The sequence below is a fragment of the Vipera ursinii genome (genome assembly GCF_947247035.1).
Source record: "Vipera ursinii genome assembly, chromosome: Z".
NCBI lineage: Eukaryota > Metazoa > Chordata > Lepidosauria > Squamata > Viperidae > Vipera > Vipera ursinii.
In genome coordinates this window covers 49,877,673-49,895,154 of record NC_139517.1, presented here as the reverse complement: position 1 = coordinate 49,895,154, position 17,482 = coordinate 49,877,673, and the positions used below count along the sequence as shown (strand labels likewise).

The 17,482-nt window shown below is 41.2% G+C and overlaps 1 protein-coding gene across 1 annotated transcript in view; it reads right to left on the bottom strand.

The window, feature by feature from the left end:
- The window catches only part of LOC310648746 (zona pellucida-binding protein 1-like), a gene marked incomplete at both ends in the record, with an annotated part of 77,492 nt that overhangs the window by 2,376 nt on the left and 57,634 nt on the right, over positions 1–17,482 (bottom strand). Inside the window, 2 exons of the mRNA XM_083376770.1 lie at positions 7,716–7,893; positions 17,087–17,163. Of these exons, the coding sequence (XP_083232896.1) occupies positions 7,716–7,893; positions 17,087–17,163 (255 nt within the window). The remainder of the gene's footprint in view (positions 1–7,715; positions 7,894–17,086; positions 17,164–17,482) is intronic.

Here is a 17,482-nt window from a genome sequence, read left to right as displayed (position 1 = left end):
CTGAAAGAGGAACTAGGGGGATCGGGGGAAGGAGCACCTTCCCACTCGGCTAATGCAGCAGCTGAAAAGCTGCAGCTGACACACTCTTCTTTGTCTCCTCTTCCTCTTCCTTGCTGGCTCCAGCCTCTGCCTTGCTGCTGCCTTAGTGGGGGAGCCAGGTAGAAGGAAGCCAGGAGCAAGCAAGGACCAGCGGAAGGAATTTAGGCCCTTTTCCAAAATTAAGTTTAAAAAAAGGAGAAAATGAGTCATGCATCTGTAAGATGAGCGGCCATATAAATCTGAGAAATACATCATATAAATTTAGCAACAGGCTGGAGCAGCAGAGAGAGAATGAATTGTCCATAGTATCTACAATAACTATATTGGTGGTTCAGTGGTAGAATTCTAGCCTGCCATGCCGCAGGACTGTGTTCGATTTCTGGTCAATGCAACAGATCTTTTGTAGTTCTAGGGTTTCATTTTGCTAGAAAAATATATTTAGCCATAGATTAAATAGCTGCATGTTTTCTAGAAAAAAAGTTATATTTAGCCAGAAAAATAGATTTTACTTGCCTAGCTGCCTTTTCTCCCTAGAGTTGGACCCACAAAGACCATTTAATTAAAAGAAATATGTACAATAAACAGTAAAAATATTCATTGTACAAGTGAATAAATTAAAGTAGCCAGAAAGGAAAGAACTAAAGGAAGGCAGCAAAAGCAGCAGCAGCACTCTTGTTGGCTGGGAACTGAACCCAGGCTTCCAAGTGGCAGGTGAAAATTCTACTACTGAACCACCAAGCTGGCTCTTGGGAAGAGCTGGATGGCTGCTTTGATGGAATAAAAAAGGCATTGTTGGTCAAGCTAGAAAGCTGAAGTGCAATAATGATTTTAAATATTCTCTTCATGCATTTGCTCTATATGAGAGTTTCTACCTGCTCTCTGCACATGCTTTAAATGCTTAGAAGGATAGCTTTCTTTACATAAATTCAAGAACCCCATGCCTCTGAGCAAGTGCAGAAAATGCCTTGTCCATCCGCTTGGCAGATCGTGCTATGTGGTCTTGCATCACTGCCTTTGGGATTCAAAGCTGCCTCACCCAGCACTCATGCATCTCACACACACATGCAATCTCCCCCGCTCCTTAGCCCAACTTTTGTGCACCAAACTGAACAGTGGAACAAGGGGGAGGGTGTAACATGGGACATGTGAATGCTCATGTGAGCTTCCAGCGAGGTGCAAATCAGTCCCAATGGGAGACCATCAAAGGATAGGTGACTTTTGACACTGGGGCATGTGGAAGATTTTCCGAGGCTCTCCCAGGGGATGGAGGGAAGCAGATCCCAGCACATTTGCTGGAGGGGAGGGAGTGAAGGGGGAGAATCAGGTGGTATATGAAGAAGCACACAGTCCTGGTCTCCCTCTACTGCTGTTCCCCTGGCAGGCTCTGAGGTCCTGCACACGTAGGTAACTCTACCAGAGAGGAACACACTCCTTCCTTCCCTCCCTCTCTCTCCCCACAGGGCACAGCGGCACTCTCCCTATGCAGGTGTTTGGTGAATTATCTTGTGTAGCTAATTGTCCCATGCAGGATAGCAGCCAGGGAAATTTGCCCCACAGTGATGTGAGGCAGTGGGGACAAGGGATGGAGAAGAGAAGTGCTGGAGGATGCCTGGGGCATGGAGCCCATAGCAGTGCCAAAAGCCCTTTATTGAAAGAAATTAAAAATGGCAAATGTAAAGAGGAATAAAAATATTTTTAAAAATGCCAAACCAAGGTAAGGATAGAAAGAACAATTTTGGATCATTTTTAATCACAATATACTAATCTGCACTTCCGTTTATCTGGATATACTTCAAGTGTCTTTTCTACTTAAAAAAGGTTTGTTAAGATACAGCCCTTTCAGCTTATTCATGGTTTCTTAAATTGAAAATGAGAGTTTTCGGCAACTGATTCCCTGTCCTCTTTCTCTCATATACCAGAACTGAAATTATGAAAATGAAAATTATTAGCTAACAATTTCCATTTTATGTCCATACCAGAAAACTATGGGTTGATCTTGGAAGTAAAGAAAGTGCAAACAGAGTATTCATACTCAAATTCATAACTCTTGGTTTCTTATATCAACACTGTTGAATGTGAATTGGTCCCAACCAATTATTGTAAATATTTGTAGGTGTCAGAACCCATTCCTATTTCATTTCTATCTATCCTCTCTGACCCAAAATCAAACCTTACATTTCTTTAGGTTCTGCCATACTCCCAAGGGGGAGGGGTTAGGAGCAAAATATGCAGAGTAGCAAGCAAGATTAATCCATTGCTTTGCAATATTGTGATTTTGGTATGAAAAACTTCAATATTCTATTGCTTGCACTGATGAAGAAGAAAAAGGGTAAGGTTTTCACAAGAAGAAAAAATAGATACAAGCCAATATATTAACCATAATGACAATCATAATACATTTTGATTTAAATTTGATGTTATACTGGCACAGAATCTATCAGTCACAAAGAACAAATGCCAACAAGTTAGTCTATCATAGTTACCAATTCATTTGCAGTTACATTCCATTTCCAAGAAATAATAATAATAATAATAATAATAATAATAATAATAATAATAATAATAATAATAATAATAATAATAGAGAATATAATAGAGACAAGCCGGGGGAGTTGGCAGTGAAGGAATCCAGCAAGATATACAACTGTTCTCATTTGGAAACAGGAAGAACAAATCCCTCTAACTAAAGAAATAAAAGAATTGAAACAAAGAATAACTGAGCATCTAGAACAGCACAAAAACAACAGAATAAGGCTGCCTGCATTGAAGCTTTTCCCAAAGAAACAGCTAGCACAAGCATTAAAAGATGCAAATACTGCAATATCAAGTATAAGCACCAATTCACTGCAAGAAACAAACCAACTAATGTACAGCACAGCTGCAGTTATAACTGAATACCTGGGATGCAAAATCAACAAAGAAGAAAAACAAACAAACAGTGCACCACAAAAATGGAAGGTTAGACTACAAAATAAGATCAGCAAGTTAAGATCACATGCAAGCAAGCTAGAACAGATGAAAGAAAAGAAGCTGAAGAACAAGAAGACCAAAGAATACCTAATCAAGAAATACCACTTAGAAACAAGGAAGATCAAGGAAGCAATGGAAATAATAAAACAGCAAATGACAGTATAGCCAGGAAAATCAGTAGATATGAAGCTCGAATTGCAAATTATAGGCAGAACCTCCAATTTTAATCCAATCAGAAAAGTTTCTACCAATCCATCAATGAAGAAAATGCAATGAATCAGTCAGTACCTGACAAGGAAGAAAGAGTGCAGTTCTGGAAGCAGATATGGGATAACCCAAAGAAACACAATAAGGATGTGGCTTGGTTAAAAGAGGTGGATGCAAATAAAACAGAAGTTGAAATGAAAGAACTAGTAATTACAACAAAAATGGTAGAAAAAAGAACAAGGAAGATCAAAAATTGGTCAGCACCAGCTGAAGATGAACTGCATGGGTTTTGGTTGAAACATCTGTTATATACCCATCATTGCCAAGCAGTTCAGAAATATACTACAAGGAGGAGAAATTGAAAAGTGGCTCACAACTGGGAAAACTTACCTAATAATGAAAAATCCAGCAAAAGGGGCAATACCAGGCAACTACAGGCCAATTACCTGCTTACCAACAACTTTCAAATTGCTAACTGGTGTGGTAGCTGATGCAGTACAACATCATCTAATTGAAAACAATCTCTTTCCACCCGAGCAGAATGGAAACCGCCCCAATAGCAGAGGAACAAAAGATCAATTCTTAATAGACAAAATGATCTTGGAAAACTGCAAGAAAAGGAAGACCAACCTGAATGTGGTATGGATTGACTACAAAAAGGCATTTGACTCTTTGCCACATGATTGGATAATCAAGTGCCTAGAAATAACAGGAGTCAGTAGAAACATCAGAAAATTTGTGCAAAGAACGATGGCACAATGGAAGACACAGTTGCAGGTCAATGGTGACAGACTAGGAGAGGTTGATATCAAGAGAGGAATATTTCAAGGAGATTCATTATCACCACTACTATTTGTTATTGCACTGTTTCCTCTGTCAACAATACTGAGTAACTCAGGACATGGCTGTCAAACATCAAAAACATCTGCCAGACTATCCCAGCTCCTTTACATGGATGATCTGAAGCTGTATGGAAAAACATCATCTGAAATAGAATCACTGCTGAACACTGTCCATATATATAGGCAAGATATTGCAATGGAGTTTGGCTTGGACAAATGTGCCACACTTACTCTCAAACAAGGAAAAATAGTGAAAACTGAAAGAATCAAGATGCCCCACGAAAATAACATTAAGAGTCTGGATGAGGAAGATTACTACAAATACTTGGGTATCCTTCAAGCTGACAACATCAAGCACACTGAAGTCAAGAAAAAGATTAGAGGTGAATACATCAAGAGAGTGAAGCTCTTAAAATCCAAACTCAATGGAGGAAATATTGTGAAGGCAATCAACACCTGGGCAATTCTAGTCATTAGATACACAGCTGGAATAGTGGACTGGACTCAAGCAGAACTAAAAGCAATGGATAGGAAGACCAGAAAAATAGTGACAATGAATCATGCCCTTCATCCACGCAGCGACATTGACAGACTCTATCTACTAAGGCAAATAGTGGAATGCTGCAAGTACACCAGATGGTTGAAGAAGAAAAAATGGCTTTGGAAGAATATCTGAAGGACAATGATGAAGATGCACTGAAATTAGTATATCAGGAAGGCTTATAGACTACTGGAGGGAACTAAACTGGCCTACAAGAAAGACCAAATGAAGAACAGCACTACATGGCCAGTACATTAAATAAAATAGCTGGGAAAGCAGATAATAACAAGACCTGGCAATGGCTAAGAGCAGGAAAGATGAAGAAAGAGACCAACGGACTAATTCTGGCTGCAAAAGACCAAGCCTTAAGGACAAATGCACACAAAGTCAAAACTGAGAAGACAGCAACAGACAGTAAAGAAGCTGAAGAAACAGTGGATCTCCTGGTAAGCTGCTGCAAGAAGATCGCACAGACTGACTACAAGCAGCAGCTTGACAAAGTAGCAACAATGGTGCATTGGAAGATCTGCAAGAAATATCATTTGCTTGTAAGCAAGAACTGGTGAGATCATAAATTAGAGAGTCATAGAAAATGATAAAGTTAAACTGCTCTGGGACTTCAGAATTCAAACAGACAAGCACTTGCAACATAACACTCCGGACTTAACAATTTTTGATAAGACAGACAAAAAAGTCTGGATAGTGGACGTGGCAGTGCCTGGAGACAGCAGAATAGACAAGAAAGAACTGGAGAAGATAACAAAATACAAAGACCTACAAATAGAAATAGAACGACTGTGGTAAAGGCAAGCAAGGGTAGTACCAATAGTAATAGGCGCCTTGGGTGCAATGCCAAAACTGGAACACCACTTGAACACCATTGGCATTGACAAATTCGCCATTAGTCAATTGCAAAAGGCAGCCTTACTAGGAACTGCTTCCATCCTGCGATGATATCTGTAATACCATCAAACATCCACATCTGCCTATCCAAGATCCTTGGTAAGGACTCGATAGGTAGACAAAAATGCCAAATCCAGTTTGAACATCTGGCTGACTGTGCGATGATCAATAATAATAATAATGGTGATGATGTCGATGATGATGATGGAAGGAAGCTTGGAGGTCTTTTAGTCCAACCCCGTTCAGGCAGGAAACCCTATACCATTTCAGACAAATGGTTGTTGTCTCTTCTTTAAAACTTCCAGTGTGGGAGCATTCACATTCTGGGGGAAGGTTGTTCCGCTCATTAATTATACTGTCAGAAAATTTCTCCTTGGTTCTGGGCTTCTCTCCTTGATTAATTTCCATCCGTTGCTTCTTGTCCTGCCTTCAGGTGCTTTGCAGAATAGGTTGACTCCCTCTTCTTTGTGGCAACCTCTGAGATATTGGAACACTGCTATCATGTCACCCCTAGTCCTTCTCTTCGTTAAACTAGACATACCCAATTCCAGCAACCTTCTTTATGTTTTAGCCTCCAGTTCTCTGATCATCTTTGTTGCTCTTCACTGCACTCTCATGGTGACCAAAACTGGATGCAGTATTCCAAATGTGGCATTACCAAGGCATTATAAAGTATTAACACTTCACATGATCTTGATTCTATTCCTAGCACTGTGTTGGGTTTTTTGGCAGCTGCAGCACACTGCTGGCTCATATTTAAGTGACTGTCCACTAGCATTCCAAGATCCCTCTCACAATTACTACCATTGAGCAAGGTACCACCTATATTGTACCTATGCATTTGGTTTTTATTGCTTAAAGGTAGAACCTTAGTTTTTTTACTATTGAATTTCATTTTGTTCAGTAGTACCCAATGTTCAAGTCTGTCAAGATCCTTCTCTATCTTAAGCCTATCTTCTGGAGTGTTGGCTATTCCTGGCAGCTTGGTGTCGTCTGCAAATTTGAAGAGTTCCCCATCTATGCCCTCATCCAAATCATTGACGAAGATATTGAAGTGCACTGGGCACAATATACACTTCCCTCCATGTAGATGGAGTTCCATTGAGGACCACATGCTGAGTACAGCTGGTCAGCCAGCTACAAATCCATCTGGTGGTGATGCTGTTTAACCCACATTTTTCTCTTATCAAGTAGTAGGTTGTGGTCTACTTTATCAAATGCTTTATTTAGGTCCAAGTAAATTATATCCACAGCATTCCTCTGGACCACTAATTTTGTCACCCGGTCAAAGAATGCAATAAGATTTGTCTGGTATGATTGTCAAGACCCACTTCAATCCCACATCTTAAGAAAGCAGAATTCTTGGAAGTGATTTCTTCCAACAGGAACTTTTATTAAGAGTAGTTGCTAGCAGGTATAATAGACAGAATCTGAGATTTCCTGCACAGAACGATACATTAAGGTATCCCCAAGCAAGATCCCAACCCATAGTCCGCCCGACCGGTATGGGACGGCCAATCCCCAGGTGTTAGGTCCATCGTGGGAAAAGGGGAGATAACATTGACCCATCTCCAGTTCATATAGCGATGGTTGGCAGCTTCTTCACACCTTCCTCTGAGAGTGTAGAAATAAACCAGGCACTGAGGTTACATTCCTTATTTTCTCCCTTGTTCTAGCTGTCAGTTTAGGGAGATAAAGTCAAAGAGAGAGATAACGCAGGAAGCAATATTTTACATTGTAGCAGGTAGAGGACACAGAGGCAATAAATGAAAGCAAAAGGTTATATTGTAACAGATAGAGGAAGCAGAGGCAATAAACCCATGGGCACATCCCCCCTCCCCCTTGGGAGTATGGCAGAACCCAGGGAAAGGTGAGATTTGATTTTGGGTCAGAGGGGATAGATAGAAATGAAATAGGAATGGGTTCTGACAATGATCTGTTTTTGACAAACCCATGTTGGCTTTTGGTTATGAGTTTGTTTGCTTCTAGGTGTTCACTGATTCGTTGCTTGATTATCTTTTCCAGAATCTTCCCAGCTGATAGGTCTGTAGTTTCACCATAAACTATGCAACAAAACCATAAGAACTAACCAAATTAGTCACAAGCAATAAATCTACTATCTCTGTTGTAATAAATAGTTAACTAGATAATTCCTCTAAAATATCTAGTAATCTGTATTTATAATTCTGAAAACTGTTATGTTTCCAACCTACCACAACAATTAGGGCAATCTGGATGTAGTAGAGAATTAATTCCATAACCTGGAAAACAGCGATTAATCCACACCATTTGCAGAGTGCCTTCAATGTAGTATATTTCAGGTAGTGGTGCTGTTCTTTTTCCAAGAACTTCAACTTGTTGGCTAAAGAATTTCTTTATTAGGTCTTTTGCCTGAAGTAAAAAGAAATTACTTTCTTGATAAAGATAAAAATCAGCATTTTTTTACTTGCTCCTTTTCTTACTTGTATAAAAATACAAACTGTATCAATAACATTAAGTGTTTATCCTTGGCTAATGTATTTATTGCAATATACAATGAATAAATACTCTTATACATGAGAGAATGTCTTTGTGACATGCTGGTTCAGAGCACTAAAAACTAAATTTCAAGAAAAAGGATTGAAGGAGTTATGTTTGTTCACCCTTGAGTAAAGATGACTAATGTATGTGGAGGGGAGAGAGAAAAACACTTTTCAAACACTTGAAAGGATATCAGAGAAATTTGTCCTTTCTCATCCTAGAATGCAGGTTGTATAATACTGAATATGTTGCAGGATATTTGAAATACAGAGTATTAGAAATCTTGCAATGATTAGCAGTTTGGATTAAATGGCCTTAGTGGCCCATTCAAACTTCTTGATTCTCTTACAGGACTCTGGGTATCAAGATAGTAAATGGTTATGATGGTTGAGAGAGATATCTTAATCTTAGCTCCAATTATCAAATCTGATAGATCAAGTTTCTTAGTTTGGCCTGGTATTCAAATAGCTACAGACTTCGGCAAAAGTGAGGATAATTAAATACATCTCTCCAATGAGAGGATGCTGTCAAATCTCTCCCAATTTCTCCTTCAATTTCTTTTCTTTCAGAGGGTGGATACATTTTTTTCTAAGAACTAAATGGAAAAAGTATACTTTTGTTCTTGCTTTAGTTTTTCCCCCCCTTCTGGTCTCCAAAAAAGATTATCTCCTAAAGTATCTAGAGCAGTGGCCCCCAACCTTTTGAGCACCAGAAACAGGCTCCATGGAGAGAGTTTTTTCCATTGACTGGAGGGGGCACGGTTTTGCAAGCTGCCTGCATCCCAGATGGGGCTCCGCTTGTTTGTGTGGCCCGATTTCTGGTATGCCATGACCAGGACTGGAGGTTGTGGACCCCTGGTCTAGAGGGAGAAGTGGAAGATTATTTATAGAATCATAGGACTGCAAAAGAGTTTGGAGATCTTCCAGTCCAACACTGTACTCAAGGCAGAATTCGTTATACCATCTTCGATGAATGGATGTCCAATTTTTCTTGAAAGCATCCAATGATGGAGCACCCAAAATTATGGGATGCAAGCTGTTCCTTTGGTTAATTGCTCTCACTGTCAAGAAATTTCTCTCTTTAATGAGCTGCCACTCATTGCTTGTTGTCCTGCCCTCAGATGGTCTGGAGAATAAACTGATCAACTTCTTTCAAATACTGGAAGACAGCTATCATGTCACCCCAATTGTCAGATCTGCCAGCTTCAGCACTTCAGACTGCACTTCTGCTGACATCAAAGGACAGGAGGGAGGGGAAGGCTATGAAATGTGGATTAGAACAAGCGTAAGAAGGGAAGAAAGGAGATAGGAGGGAGGGGGAAATTGACAGGGGTAAGAATAATCAGGTGCCTATATTAGTTTGCTCCAAACTTCAAGGACAACCGGCCTGAGAATGAGCGAATGAACTGCCCACCATAAAACAGTGCACAAAACATCCAAATGACTTGCTATTGGACACTGGTCACTGGCTCAAGGAGGGTGAACTAAGAGGAAAGGAGAAATCTATTGCTTTCTGCAGGAATTCTTCAGATCCCACCTTACTTGCCTTGCAATCATTCTACTCTAGTAAAAGTACCTATTACTTCAAGCAAATGGAGTCTATGGTCATTCTTTCCTAGAGTTAGATTTGGGACAGTTTTGACATTAGGCAGGATCTGCAAAATCGGTCAAGCTGGAGACACCTTTTACCATGTAGATCGTGCACACAATGTCAACTCACGACAGCAAACAGGAGGAGGGAGAAGACTGGGCTGAAGCAGTGGCCAAATCCCAGAGTGAAGATCATGCTGAGTGGCTTGTGGAACTCGAAGCCTGTGACAAGCAGCCGAAGCCCAGGTGGTCCCTAGGTATCTGGAAGGAAAAAGATTGGGAGTAGAAGCCTTCTGGGATTCACTTCTGGGATCCACAAAGGGGAAGTTGTGGAAGCTGCCGCAAAGAACCCACTGCTATGAGGAAGAGTTCATAGCACCTGACAAGCCTGAGCCCAAAGATGTGCTATTTGAACAGGCACTCAATTTCCTTAGAGGAGCATTTGGCAACTTCAAGGCCATGGCCCAGATGGGGCTTCTTGCCAGTCACTGCCACATGGATGATGGAATAGCTGCAATCTCCCCTGTGGCCACACTTTCTCCAGTGGCTACAGCCAAAGCCCCACCATCTTAACCACAGATTGCCCCAGCCCCAGTGGCTCAGCATACTCAAGCCCAGTGGGTTCCTGCACCAAGGAGAAGGAGCAGAACCCCCTGCCCTGGGGGTAAAGTTTGGTGGCGATCCAAAGCAGTTGGCCTTCTTCCTGATGCAAATGTACCTGCAGGTGTATGGGGAAGATCTGCCCACCAAAGGAACAAAAATGTAGTGTGTTACCCTTGCCCTAGAAGGAGCCGCTCCAGAGATGCGCATTTTCAGTCAGTTCATGGTGGCCCTTTGTAAGACATTGGAAGACCCCCTTGCAGGCCAGAATTTGCATGAACACCATTAACCAAGGGCAAATATCTGTGGCTGCCTACACCCAAGAATTTTGTACCCAGCCTGCAAGCTGACCAACTGGCTGCAGGACATGCTAATCTAGACTTTCCAGGACAGCTGAATGATGATGTATACAAAGCCTGCCTCTCCTGAGGAGCCCCTCGCACGCTACATGCATGGTATGTCCTCGCTGAGGAGATAAGAGATTAATTTAGCCAGATCCTGAACCCGTGCCAGCCACGGATGGAGAACATCCCTCACCATCGAAAGTGAGACCTAGAAGCTGCAATCAATGCTCCACTGGTTGCTTCAAGTGTGGAAAGGAGAGGCACTGAGCTACTGACTGCTGCGTGTCAGTCCAGGAACTCATGATGGGTCCTGCCAAGAAGCAAGGGAAACCGGCGACAAGAACCCGAGAGTTAGCTCTGAAAAGGATAGAGGACACAAAGTTCACCCGTCCTCCCACTGGGGACATGGGAACTTCGACCAGGATCCAAAGAGCTCAGGTGAGAGCAGACGATGACCCCTTGGTAAGTTGCCCCGATACTGATGACTGTACAAGTAGAGCTAATGGTTCGCTCATCAGGTCACAGGGGAAGTTGGTACCTTTCTGGACTTAGGCTACACCAAGTGCCTGGGCAGTCCTGTCTAGTGGAAGAAATGGGCTTGCACCTGAGGCAACTTAAAGTGCCTGTGGCATTCTGCCAGCTGGATGGGTCAGTGGCTGGTGGAGCCCTTGCCACATTTATCACTGAACCAATAGAAATGAAGATGGGGGAGCAGACAGATAATTGAAGTTTCATTGTGGCACCTGGCATGGAAAGGCCCCTTGTGGTACAGTTAACATGGCTTCCCAAAATGGAATCCCTATGTGAACTGGAAGAATTGGCTCTTAAAGATCCAGCAGCAGAAACCTGAGGGAATCCCAGGGGAAGAATGCTCAAAATTGGAAACACAGAAATATGGTGAAACCCAGAGAGGAAGTGGGGGTAGAAGTGAAGGAAAGACCCAAAGCCGAGTCTCAAATCCCAAAGCAGTATCAGGACCTACAGGATGTATTTAACAAAAATGGCTCAGACGAACATCACCTCACCATCACAGACTATAGAAAAACTGCCAGGGGCTACACAACCTAAGCCCAAGCCATATTCAATGACTCCAAGGGAGTTTGACGAGGTGCAGGCTTTTATTGACAAAAACTTAAAATGAGGCTTTATACAGTCAGCTAGACCACAAGTAGTGGTACTTTTTTGAGGAAAGAAGGATGGGTCTCTTCATCTCTATGGACTATCGAAGGTTAAATGCAGTATACCCCTTGACACTTATGTGGGACATGCTAGCTCATCTGGCCCAAGGGATTTTTTATTTTTTTTACTAAACTGGATCTCAGGGAGGCTTACTATCGAATCAGGATCAAAGAAAGGGATGAATGGAAAACCGCTTTTTATTCCCCGCTCTGATGTTTTCAATTCTAAGTACTTCCATTTGGACTGCAAGACGCGGCCATTGTATTTATGCAGTTAATTTACCAAGTGCTGCAGGAACGTTTATTCGAGGGAGTCCTAGTGTACTTAGGTGACATTCTGATCTATATGGAAACCATGGCTGAGCAAGTAAAGCTATGCAAGCTGTGTTAAAAAAGCTGCAGGCTGCCAAACTATATGCCAAGCTATTGAAAGGTAAATTCCATCAAAGCAAAATTAACTATCTAGGGCACAGGTCTGCAACCCGCGGCTCCGGAGCCGCATGCGGCTCTTTCAGCCGTCTCCTGCGGCTCCCAGTCTTCTGCCATGTGCAGTGCAAAAAAAAAAAAGTGGGACTAAAAAAGTTCAACCAATCAATTCAAATATACAGGGCAGGTGCATATCTCGCCTTGGCTCCACTCTTCAGCCAAACCCTGTTCTGCGCATGTGTGCATGTACGCCCATGCGCACACAATTTTTGTGGCTCCCAGTTTTTCCTTTTGTGAGGGAACCGGTTCCGAGTGGCTCTTTCACTGTTTCAGGTTGCTGACCCCTGAATTCTAGGGTGTCACATCATCCATAAGGAAATCAAAATGGACCCTGCAAAAGTCCAAGCACCAGAAAGCAATTTCAGAGTTTCCTAGGTTTCGCCAACTTTTAAAGCCAATTCATCCCTGCATTCGCACAAACAGCCCTACCCATGATGAACTTGCTAAAGACCAAAGAGGAGCGAAACCAAAGGGCAACCAATCTCTTAAATGGTCAATGGAATGTCAAGCTACTTTTGAAAAACTCATACACATGTTTGCGGCTGAGCCTGTGCAAAAGCACTCTGATCCCACTTCCCATTCATCATTCAGGCAGATGTAAGTGACATGGTGGTGGGGCTGTGCTGCTACAGAAAAAATGATCAAGGAATCTTTTAGCTTTGTGCCTATACCTCCAAAAAACTTACTGAAACCGTGTGCAGGTGGTAAGTATGGGGAAAAAAGAGGCATATGCAGTATGGTGGGAGCTGCTTAGTTGGAAGCATTTTTTAGAAGGGAGCATAATCCCATTTGAGGTCTGAACTTATCATAAGAATCTAGAGGCACTAAAGACCCCGGAGACTATCACCTAAACAGGTCTGGTGGGGCCAATATTTTAATTGATTCAACTTTACCTTACGATACCTTCTGGCAGGGAAAAACTTTCCGGTGGATGCCCTATCCAGGCTGCCCCAGTACAATAGAGAAAAGAAATAGTCCGAGTGGTGATTCCCTCAAAACAACTAGCAGCTCCAGCAATCACCTGACGGGCAGGGAAACTCTCTTCTCCCTGGCAAAAGACTTACTCACTTTCTTAAAAGAGGCTCTAAGCTCAGACCCGAGGTTTAGGGACCGTAAAGCGGAATGCACAATGCTTGATGAACTTGCTATGGCATACATCCCCCAAAGCCAACAAATAACAGTGTTTCAAAAGAACCATGACTCTAAAACAGCAGGTCATTTTGGGTTCGTAAAAATTTTACACATGGTAAAGCGCCAATTCTGGTGGCTGTGAGGCACTGTGTGCCTCAGCAAAACAGTGCCAGGGGAAAAAACAAGAACTTATCCAACCAGTAGTTAAATCCTAAACCCCAATGGAAAGAAATATCCATGGACTTTATAGTCGAACTCCCTGAAAGCATTGGCAAAACCTCATAACTGACCTCTTTTCTAAACAAGTGCACCCGTCACAAAATCCTTTCAGTGCACATGCTGGCTAAACTGTTTATTCAGCACATCTACCACTTAAATGGTCTCCCTGAATGCATTATCTCAGAGATGAGGGAGTTTAATTTACCTCTTGGTTCTGTCAACAAGTTCCTTAAACTCTTGGGAACTTCCCAGGGATTTAGCTCTTCCCATCATCCGGACACTAATGGATCCTGTCAACTTACAAATTCTGTATTAGACACGTACCTCAGGTGCTATGTCAATTATACAATTGGATTCATCTGCTTCCCTTTGTAGAAGTAGCCAACAACAATTCCGTCCACAGGAGCACTAGCTTTACATCGTTCAAAGTGGCTTCTGGCCAAGACTTTGTAACCATGCCCAAGTTACCTCAACCTTACATAACCACCCTGGAAGAATGAGTGACCCAAATTCAAAACACCTGGCTGGTCGTTTATAAACATTAGGTGACGCAGAATTTAAGAATTTAAAATAGGAGCCCTATTTTACCTATCCACTAAGTATCTTCAATCAAGACAGCCCTCCAAAAATACATCAGCCTTTTTCCAATAAATAAAATCAACCTAGTAATTTTCCAACTAGAATCACTTAGAATGTGCTAAGGCACATTCACCCGGTGTTTCATTGCAACTTGCTTAAGTCTGCAAGCACCTCTCCACTGTGCCCTACTGAACCAACACTTCCATTCCTATCCTCAACGAAGGTGAACAATATTTTGAGGTTAAGGTCATTCTAGACTCTTGCACACATAAGAGGGAAAATCCTGTTGTTTGGAAGCATTGTCCCCCAGTAGAAACTGAACAGGTAGATGCCCACTATATTAACGCCCTGCACTTGCTGAAAAAATTCCACTCCAAATACCTAGACAAACCAGGCTGACATCTACATTTCTTTCTCTCTCTCCCTTCCCTTCTCTCTTTTTCTTTTCCAGGACTAACATTCCTGCTCATGGAGGGCAAATGTCAGGTCTGCCAACTTCAGCACCTCAGACCATGCTTCTGCCGGAATCCTGACATCAAATTTCAGGAAGGAGGGGGATTATGGAATGTGGGTTACAGCCAGGGTGAGAATGTAAGAAAGAAGCCAGGAGGGAGGGGGAAATTGACAGAAGAGAGAATAACCAGGTGCTTTTACCAGTTTGCTCCAGACTTCAAGGATAACTGGCCTGAGTATGAGCAGATGCACTGCCCACCATCGAAGAGTTCCCAAAACATCCAAACAACTTGCTATTGGACACTGGTGATTGGCTCAAGGGAGGTGGACCAGGAGGGAAGGAAAAATTTGGTGCTTTTTGTGGGAATTCTTCAGATCCCACCTTACTTGCCTTGCAACCATTCTACTCTAGTTAAAGTATATATTACTTCAACCAACTGGAATCTAGGATCATTCCTTTCTAGAGTTAGATTTGGGGCAGGTCAGACACCAATCCTCCTCTTCATTAGACTAGACACTCATTTCCCTTAATCATTCATCATATATTTAAGAGGTACCTCCAGACCTCTTATCATGTTTGTTGCTCTTCTCTGTACTTTTTTTAGGATCTCAGCATCTTTTTTTATCATGACAAGAACCGGACATATCATACCAAGTGTGGCCTAGGTGCAATGCAGAGCAGTATTATCGCTTTTTGTGATCTTGATAATATCCCTCTGTTGATGTAGCCTAGGACTGCATTGGTTTTTTGGAAGCTGTTGGCTCATGTTCAAGTGGTAGTCCTCTAGGACATCTAAATCACTCTCAGTTATTACTGTTCAACCAGGTACTAACTATTCTATACCTGAGCATTTGTTTTTTCAGGACCTTTTCTCATAACCAAATTGCATCTTATTGGATAGGACTTATTGCTCAAATCTGTTAGGATCCTTTTGAATCTTGAGTCTATGTTCTAAAGTATTAGCAATTCCCTCCAGGTTGGTGACATCTGTAAATTTTGTAAGTTCCCCTTCTATCTGGTTATCTACATCATTTATGAAGATGCTAAAGAACACGGCCTAAGGCAGAACCATGAAGTACCCTACTACATGCTTCCCTCCACATAGTTGTAGTTCCATTGAAGACCAGATGTGGAGTGTCTGTTGTCAGCCAACTGTGAATCCATCTGGTGATGGTACTATCCAACATTGTTCTATCTTACCAAGAAATAGGTTGTGGTCTACTTTGTGAAATGTCTTATAGTATACTCAGACCCCCAATACCAAGTATACTATATTCACAGTATTTCCTTGATCCACTTCTTTAGTCACTTTATTAAAGAAGGCAAACCTTGTATTCTGGGCAGCATAGATTAAAAAATAAAACCCAATAGTAATTGGGAAGTTGAATGAAATACTCTTTTGGGCTTAAATGAAGAGTATCTACATTTCTTTGTTTCCTTTTCACTTCTCACAGGGATAAGTATTCTATATGAACAATGGAAAGATTTTTCACTCTCACAAATAAGAAAATAAGTCTTCTGAACTGGTATCATTTTTTCAGTTATGGTAATTCCTGGGATAATTGTTTTACACTGCTATGGGCTCCTATTCAATTTTTCTATCATATTTTTTCTTCTTTGGGGCCAAAAATATACCAATATTCCTTGAAGTACTCCACCCAAGCTTCTAGAATCTCAAATTTCCATTTTGTGGGCTTCCTTCTCTGACCAACATGAATAGCAGTAATAGCAAAGAATTGCCATGGCTTAGTAGGCATAATAGCTTTACAATGAATAAGGAAACATTGACTTGAATTATAACTTGCACCATAGTTTTCTCAGGTGGATATTTATTCCTCTCCCTACCTTGCTAATGAAAGATAAAGAATCTGGATTCTTTAAGAGGAGGGCCCACTCACCAGAAGTGCAAAGAATCAATAACAGCACAGCCCTACTTGGGTGCTTTGCTAAACTGGTCAGAAATCACACAGCATTGATAAAAGCATACCATCTCAGCTAGAGATCCCAAGGGAGTAAAGTGACCACTGGCTCGATTTCTATAGTTTTCTCCACTTGCTATTGTAATCCATTTCTACTTTATTAAAAGAAGTAAATATTCAGGGAGAGAGGTTGTTTATACTAAAAGCAGAATTTTATATTCTTTTATAAATGGATGTCCACAATTTTTACAGAACAAACCAACAGTATGTATGCATAACCATCACCAAGTTGGAACAAAATTTAATATTTTGTATATTGATCACTCTTTTTGAAACGAGGTTTAATTCTTTAGTACTGTTAACTAATTTGACAAAAACTAACTTCCTGCATGAACCTCTCTATTTCATCCCATATTCTTTGATAATAAACTATATTATCATTCTTTTTAACTCAATCTTTATTTTACAACTTACACAAAAATATTAAAGCTATTTACTTTTTGAAAGATAAACAATAAGTTACATTCTTGTGAACTTCATTTCTTTTCTGAAGTATTTATATTACCTTTCGTAATCTTCTTGATACATCACATACACTTTTCTGACACAGACTTTTGCCTTTTACTGCTTCTAGAGAAGAAACTATAAAAATATTCAGCTATATGAGAAACTATACAGTATACATAGTCTTGTTTTCTAAAGGAAATTAACTATGAATTTAAAGGATAAAAGACTCCTTTGAGTCAACTTCAACTCCTCCTGACTAGATAACTATATCAGTTTCTTGGCAACATTTGGTAAGTAATATGTCAATGCAATCTTCCAAAGTACTTTTCAACATCTTACTTTACTCTGCAATGCTAGATTTTCTGGAAGTTCCCCCACCTAAGCACTAATTTGGTCCATGTCGCTTAAATTTTTGAGATCTGCTGAGGTCACTAAGGTGTTCTCAGCCACTATG